At 30.6% G+C, this 8,689-nt stretch overlaps 1 protein-coding gene across 1 annotated transcript in view; it reads left to right on the forward strand.

Annotated features, from left to right (window-relative positions):
* LOC127734984 (copper homeostasis protein cutC homolog) overlaps window positions 1-4,381 on the forward strand; it is a 55,935-nt gene extending 51,554 nt beyond the window's left edge. The window contains exon 8 of the mRNA XM_052245040.1: window positions 3,811-4,381. Coding sequence (XP_052101000.1) covers window positions 3,811-4,040 — 230 coding nt within the window. The 3' untranslated portion in view covers window positions 4,041-4,381. The remainder of the gene's footprint in view (window positions 1-3,810) is intronic.
* The last annotated feature ends 4,308 nt before the right edge of the window (window positions 4,382-8,689 follow it).

Below are 8,689 nucleotides of genomic sequence, written 5' to 3' on the forward strand. Positions count from 1 at the left end.
ACATATTTGTGAGTGCTCAACCCCCTTTCCTATCTCCTAACCTGGGACAGTGGTGTTACAGCACAGAATAAGAACAAACTATAAAAATCAGTTGCAATTTTTGGTTTAACTCAAAAGAATTGTACAAAATGCACAAAAACAACTCAGATATAAACAATAGACACAAAGCACCAAAATAAGAGTACTCACAGTTACTGAAAGCTAGTGCAAAGCCAATTACAAGTACCCGGTAATGAAAAAATCATGTTCTCCTAGACTAAAGTATCAATCTTCACACATCCAACAGATTTAGTGTAAAGTGGCCATAAACAGTTTGAGGAGAAAACACATGACATTGTGCAATGCCAAAATATATGTAAACAGTATCAACAGGATGTAGGATCATGAGTTACCGGTATAATAACTGTCGATATAAAGCAATATATATTTAGTTTTTTATTTTCATTATTCAAAAACAAAATCAATGCTAATACCAATAATAACAATATTTAAAGATATTACTACTGTGATTAAATGATGACCTTTAAGAATTAGTTTATTCAAAGGATCATGGATTGAATCTAAATTTCCGTGCTTTATAAACAACATTGCAGTGATAATTAGGATGTGATATCCTGTTTTTTGTTGAGCCTGCGACTTTTGTCGCAAAAAGCTCGACATAGGGATAGTGATCTGGCGGCGGCAGTGGCGACTACAACAAGCGGCGTTAGCTAACTTCTTAAAAGCTTAATATTTTCCAAGATGGAAGACCTGGATGCTTCATACTTTGTATATAGATGCTATATGTTATGAAGTTTCCGTCTGTCATATGTCCATTATCCTTGACCTCATTTTCATGGTTCAGTGACTACTGGAAAAAAAAGTTCAGATTTTTTGTAATATTAATTTCTCTCTTATTGTGAGTAATGGGATAACTATATTTAATATATGCGTACCTTGCAAGGTCCTCATGCCCCTCAGACTGTTTCATCTGACCTCAACCTCATTTCATGGATCAGTGAACAAGGTTAAGTTTTTGTGGTCAAGTCCATATATCAGATACTATAAGCAATAGGTCTTCTATATTTGGTGTATGGAATGATTGTAAGGTGTACATCTCCAACTGGCAGGTGTCATCTGTCCTTGACCTCATTTTCATGGTTCAGTGGTTAAAGTTAAGTTTTTGTGTTTTGGTCTTTTTTTCTAATACTATATACAATAGGTCACCTATATTTGGTGTATGGAAATATTTTACAATGTACATGTCAGTCTGGCAGGTTTTATTTGACCTCAATGTTAAGTTTTCATGGTTAAGTTTGTTTCTTAGATACTATAAGCAATAGGTCCACCATATTTAATGCATAGAGACTAAGATTGATTGTAAGGTGTACATGTCTGTCTGGCATGGTTCATCTGACCTTGACCTTATTTTATTGGTTCAATGACTTAATTTAATATTGCTTAAATGACTTACTTTCAAATATTATAAGCAGTAGATCAACTATACTTCTCGTATGGAATAATTGTAAAATGTCTTTCAACATCAATTATATGGTCAATAAAACAGGTGAGACATTTCAGCATGTGCACTCTTGTTTAATACACCAATAACGTTGTCAAACCTTTATTGGATTTTTATGAAAAATTTGGACAGAAGCTTTCATTATGACCAAAAGATAGAATCCAGAGCAAAATTTAGAAATAATTTTTTTCTTTTTTTTTCGTATTTTTCTGATAAATGGCTTTTTTTAAAGTTAACATTTAGATGCAGTCTAAGGTTAAAATTGAGGTTCTATTTTCAGTTAACATTTAGATTGAGTCTAAGGTTAAAATTGAGTTTTTTTTTTATAGTTAACATTTAGATACAGTCTAAGGTTAAAAATTTTCAGTCATCAACAACTTTGTCTTAGGGTCCACTTACATGGCAGAACGACCAAAGCTATTTGGAATTAATGCTATTTTTGTTTACCAATTTTCTGAATTTTGCTTAATATCCCCAAAACTATAGTAGATAGGTACACTCTATGAATAGCAAAATTGATCAGCAATACAAGATTTATTTTTAACATTCAGTCTTTGATGAGCCTTCTGTTTTGAATATATTTATTAAGTCATTTAAGCAATGTTAGATTAAGTCATTTTAAGCAATATCAAAAGGCAATCCCTATATTTATAAGCATGTAATAGTTGTAAAATACCAATTTGTATGGCAAGCCGTTCTCATCAAACCATGTTCAAACCATTTTTTCGAAAAAATTACACACTGCGAATTAAGAACCTAAAATGACACACTGAGAAATCGAAATTACACACTGAGATTTAAAAAAATGAAAAACACACACTGAGATTTTAAAAAAACACACTGAGATGAAATAAATTGAAAAACACACACTGAGAATTGTTAATTACACAATGAGATTTCCAAAATACACACTGAAATTAATATGCAAATTACTAATGAATATTCATGTGATGAATAATTCAACAGATTAATATCTTGGTCTCCCGAACTCTTGTCATTATAATGAAATGCGGTTCCTACAACCAACATTCGTAATAAATTTCAAGACTTAACAACTTTTTTTGCGAACTCATATTCATAAGTTTGTTGCCTATAATTCAGAATATTATTAATTCGTATATTTTAACTAATTTGATTCGTTCAGGGATAGTCACATGTTAAACTATATTTTCGAAGGTAGAGAGAAAACGGCGGATAGCAAAAAGCATATTGCACGGTTATTTTTAGAATATCTAAATACCGATATACTTTGTGACGTCATGTAATGAATTTCATGATATTGTTAAAAGTTTTATAAAAAAATATCTATGATCGATTATTTGAAGAAAAAAAATCTTCAAATACATAACATGTAAAAAAAAACATCAAAAAAGTAAATGAAATAACAACTAATCTGTTTTTATTGTCTAGGAGACAATATCATATCTATAAAATTACAACAAAATCAAATGACGATTTTGATACAAATATGGTCGAAAATTAATAATATAGCAATTATAGCCTATTTATGAGGTCAATACAGGATATATCGACCCAAAGAAGTATATCGACCTCGGACTTCGTCCTCAGTCAATATACTTCATTCAGGTCAATATATCCTTGTATCGACCTCCTACAAAGGCTATAATTGTATATTATTACTAACAGTATATCGGGATTTTTTGCTTAAAAGTGTTTAAGCATGGTACCTTTTCAAAGGTCTCTCAACTGTTACTCAATTCGCAAGGTAATCTTTTATATTTTTGTTACGTATATATACTATAATAGGCACTTGGGAAAAAAATTCCCTGCATTGTTTGTAAATTTTGCAGATTGTTCCAATGTTTTCTTATAATTTTGATAAAGTTTTTCGCCAATTGGTTATATTTTGTGATGAGAGTAAGTGGGTATTTTTTTGTTCTATTGGTCTTTAATAACGTAGTTTTTCTATACGTTGTATTTTTAATGTTTTTTATAAAAATGTTAGCGCCAAATTGAAGGACTAACGAGTTCTGTCCCCTAGTTGTTTCAAGCTTGTAATAGATTCAGATTAAGTATGCCAATTAGATATGTGCGCATAAAAAGGTTTTTTAATTCTCAGTGTGTAAATTTTCGAAAAATGGTTTAAACATAGTTTTGACGAGAACGGCTTGCCATAAATTATAAAATATAAAATACCTACAGGTGAAATGTTTATAAAAATCAATCTCTGTGTCTAAACCAAGTTCATATTTAGACCAATTTAAATTGTTAAACATCCTTGTGAAAGTGTTTTTTTTTCTAATTTCTCTATTGTTGAAGATTACATTTTATATTAATAACTTTTTAAGGTGGAGGTATAAATGAGATCAATATTTCAAGAATTCTACAACAGTCCAAAGCCAGGGAATTTCACTGTTCAGCTAGAACATCAAGACCGTCTTTGATGCAATTCCAAAAAGCAGGCATACCAATGGGCGCTGCATTATTTCCACCAGAATATAGCACAAAAGTAACAGAAGTGGCAAAAGTTGAACATTTTATTAGTTTGTCAGATAATTGTTTTATGGATATGGAATAATCATGTTCTCTACCCTGTCCTATTTGCCATATGAGCTGTTGTCATCATTTTGCGTCTGTTTTTGTGATCTACATCTTCTATGAAACTGCTAGAGTAATTTCAACAACACTTGGAATGAATGATCATAAGGATATCTAGTTTACAGTTAGTGATTTATTGTTCTTGCCAATGAACCAACATTACTGACATTGCTAATAAAAAAAACCAGAAGGGTCAAATGCCAACAAAATGTCAAATATCGTGCAAAAGAAATTGTGACAGGAGCCAAGTACTTTTTAAATATTAAACAAAATTATCAGACAACTCAGGTATAATTGTAATAAAATGTTGTTTTTTTTCAATTTGTGTTCTGCTTATTATTCATCAGAGAACGTTAAAACAGCAAAATAGATAAGCATCACAAGATCATCAAAAAGAGCCAATAAAACTGAACCCCTCCATTAATTGATTTGTAGGAATAGTTGCCTTTACATGACTATTATTGCGAACCAAATGATACTTTTCCACAGATTCACTTGAAAGTTACCTGTCGATTTAAACTTTTGTAAGTTCTTTTGTCCCATCTAATAAATACAATAGCTATTGTTCTCTGTGTAGTTTATTCAATGGGACCTTTAAATTTCTTCCAAGAGAAATCTATCACTCACTGATTAATTCACCTGAACAAAAGATTTAACTTTCAATGATAAAAATACATGTACCAATACTAAATAATTTAGGACTCGCAAAACTGCATGTGGTGTTGTATTTATTCAATATCAATAAAACATTTTCAATTTGTTCAATATAAACACTGATTCAAAAATTAAAAGTTGATTTCTGATCAAATTTTCAATATTTTACCTATTAAAATTTGCTTTTTTTTGTGTGTTTGACAAATAAAATCTTGAAAATGATGATGTTTAAATTAAGGCCTTCATAAATGTATTTTATAAGTGAACAAGCACAAAAAAAATGCAAATTCCTTGGAACAGTACTAAAAATTTTGTCATAAATAAACCTTTTTATAATTAAATCAGCGTTTGTATTGAACAGATTGACAATATATTATTGATATTGAATAAATACAACATCACATGCAGTTTTGTGAGTTTATACATGTATTTCAATCAACAAAGAAGATCATTTTTTGATCAGGTAAATTAATCAATGAGTGATAGATTTCTCCTTGAAGATATTTAAAGGTCCCAGTGAATAAACTACACAGAGAACAATAGCTATTGTATTTATTCAATGGGACAATAGAACAGACAAAAGTTTAAATACCTTTGACCAAGAGAAGATGACTCTGTGGAAATATTTCATTTGGTCGGCAATAATGGCCAATTTTATAACTTTTACCTAGCTGATACTTTGAAAATTATTATAGAAAGAAAGTAAATGTAAGCAACAAAAATGAACAGTAATTTTTACAAGATCACTAGAAAAATGCTAATATGAGCAAAACCATCAGACCATTTCTTCTAGGACTTATTGTCCCTTGAAAACTATAATATATGAACAAGAAGTGTAAACAGCAAAAGACATCAGCAAAACGAAATCTAAAGAAATACCTGTATGACTTAATCCATCAATTGACTCCTTATATGAGTTATTTTCCTGAAATGATGAATTTTGACAAAATTCAGCTCTTTTATTGCGAACCCAATGAAAGTTTTCCACAGTGCCATCTCTATCTTGACCAGGTATTTAAACTTTTGCAAGTTCACCTGTCCTATTGAATAGATACAATAGCTATTGTTCTCTGTGTAGTTTATTCTCTGGGACCTTTAAATTTCTTCTAAGAGAAATCTATCATTCATTGATTAAATTACCTGAGTAAAAAAAAAATCTTATATATAGACAAAAATACTTTTTTTATACTCATTAATTGTGTGTGCTGATGTATTTATTCAATATTAATAATATATTTTCATTCAGTTTAATATAAACATTGATTCAATCATAAAAATTTGATTTCTGACAAAACTTTCAACATTGTTCCTTTTAAAAAAAAATTTGTTTGACATGAATAAGAACTTGAAAATAATGATGTTTCAAATTAAGATCTTCTTAAATGTATTCTATAACTAAACAAAAAAAAATCAAATTTCAATAGGAACATTGATAAAACTTTTGTTAGAAATCAACTTTTTATGATTGAATCAATGTTTATATTAAACTGAATGAAAATATATTATTAATATTGAATAAATACATCAGCACACGCAATTAATGAGTATAAAAAAAGTATTTTTGTCTATATATAAGATTTTTTTTTTACACAGGTAATTTAATCAATGAATGATAGATTTCTCTTAGAAGAAATTTAAAGGTCCCAGTGAATAAACTACACAGAGAAAAATAGCTATTGTATTCATTCAATAGGACAGGTGAACTTGCAAAAGTTTAAATACCTGGTCAAGATAGAGATGGCACTGTGGAAAACTTTCATTGGGTTCGCAATAACAGTCATCTTTAAGGTAACATTAGATAGACAGAAACTGCAAACAACAAAAAAGATCATTATTTCATTGGAACATAAAACCTCACTTCAGAACACCATGTGATTCTTGTCTGCCAATAAAAATCATCTAAACTTATGGAACATCTATGTTTAGTTTTGAAAAAAATGTGATTACCAATAAGGTGAACATAAATTTCTAATGTATATTTTTATCAAGTGAGCAAGTAAGGTTCCTAAGGTTTTGCTGTTCAAAATTTTTTTAAATTTTGTCATTTTACAGTGTTATGTTGTACTCAATCTCATTATATTGTTTTCATAAGCACTTTTTCAGGAACACCATCTGAACTATTAAACCAAAACGCTAGTCATAGTGATGCTAATATGTTGCTTAATAGCTCTTGCTTTACAGCTTCATATTTCAGAATGCAGAAGAGCTGGATAATCCATATCTGGTATTCATATGCCTTATGGTCTGAAGTTTCCTTCATGCTTATGTCAGTTGTCCTTTTCCTAGTTATCATAATTCAGCAACTGCTTAAAAAACTAGTTTAATTATCAAGTGAATTTCTCACTTATTATTAGTAAGATGTAACTTAATCTATAAATGTGTTCAATCATGTATGCCAGACAAGGTTAACCTGACGTTTGGAAAATATGGAAAATATGGAACAAAATACTGAAAACACAAGCAAATGATTGCATGAAATTAAAGACGGATCAGATGGTGAATTTTAAATTTCCTGGTGAAAATGATACAAGAGAAGCAATAATTTTAGGCAGGGCTAGAAAGGCTACAACTGATAAGAAACTTTAAAAGGAAAAATTATCATGCTGATTTTTTACTAAAAAATGGCCATTGTTGAAGATGCAGGTGAGCGACACAGGCTCTTTAGAGCCTCTAGTTGGTGTATACAATGATTGTAAGAAGGGCATGTCCAACTGACAGGGTTCTACTGACTTTGATTTGATTTCCATAGTTCAGTTCATTTATCAATTTGAAGCTTTTTTGGAAATAAGATCTGTTTCTCAGATACCATAGCAACCGGTCAACTATTTTTGATGTATATGGATTGATTGTAAGGTGTGCATTTCCATCTGGTAGTGTTAATCTAACCTTGACCTCATTTTCCTTGTTGATTAGTCGAGGTTAATTTTATGAGGTTAAGTCAGTTTCGCAATTACTATAATCAACTATGTTCATTATGTTTGGTGTATGGAATGATTGCAAGGTAAGCATGTTTGACTGGCATGGTTTATCTGACTTTCACCTGTTTAAATGAATCATTTATAATGTTAAGTTCATGTGATACTTGTAGTTAAACTGTATCATGATCAGGAAGGTATGCCAGACATTCTAGCATGCCACGGGCATGTACATTCTTGTTTCATTTGGGAAATATGATATATATAAAAATAATGAGATATGGTATGATTGCCAATGAGACAACTATCCACCAGAGTTCAAATAAAGTAGATGTAAGCAAGTATTATAGGCCACCGTACGACCTTCATTAGTGAGAAATAAACCATACCATATAGTCGGTTATAAAAAGCCCAGACATGAACCAACTACAACCATTGAACTACTGTCTCCTTACTTGGTACAGGCACATGAAAAATATGACGGGGTTATACATATTTGTCAGCACTCAACCCTCCCCTAACTTGGCTTGACATAGCACAACTGAAGAACAAACTAAAAATCAGTTGCACTTGGCCTAACTCTAAGGATAGACACAAGGCACAATATAACTAACATTAAAACATAAGACTCAAAACACCAAAGTAAGAGTACGTGCATTTACTGAAAGCTAGTTCAAACCCAATTACAACTAATAAATAAATCATGTTCTCCCAGACTAAGGAATCAATCATTAAACATCCAACAGATTTATTGTAAAGACGTCATAAACAGTCTAAGAAACGCATGACCTTGCATGATATGTCCATCTGATAGGGTTCAATTTACCTTGAACTCATTCTTATGGTCCATTTGTCAATGCTATAACTTTTCCAGATGAGGATGTCCTCTTCTCAGATATTTGAATTAGTAGGTCAACTTTATTTACTGTATGGAATGTTTGTGAAGTGTACATGTTCGTATGCCAGGGTTTAACTGACATTCACCTCGTCTTCTTTTTTCATTTGTTGTGTTAAGTTTTCATTGTTGGGTCCGTTTCATAGATACTAAAAGCAGAAAGTC

Source organism: Mytilus californianus, unplaced genomic scaffold, assembly GCF_021869535.1.
Source record: "Mytilus californianus isolate M0D057914Y unplaced genomic scaffold, xbMytCali1.0.p SCAF_3, whole genome shotgun sequence".
NCBI lineage: Eukaryota > Metazoa > Mollusca > Bivalvia > Mytilida > Mytilidae > Mytilus > Mytilus californianus.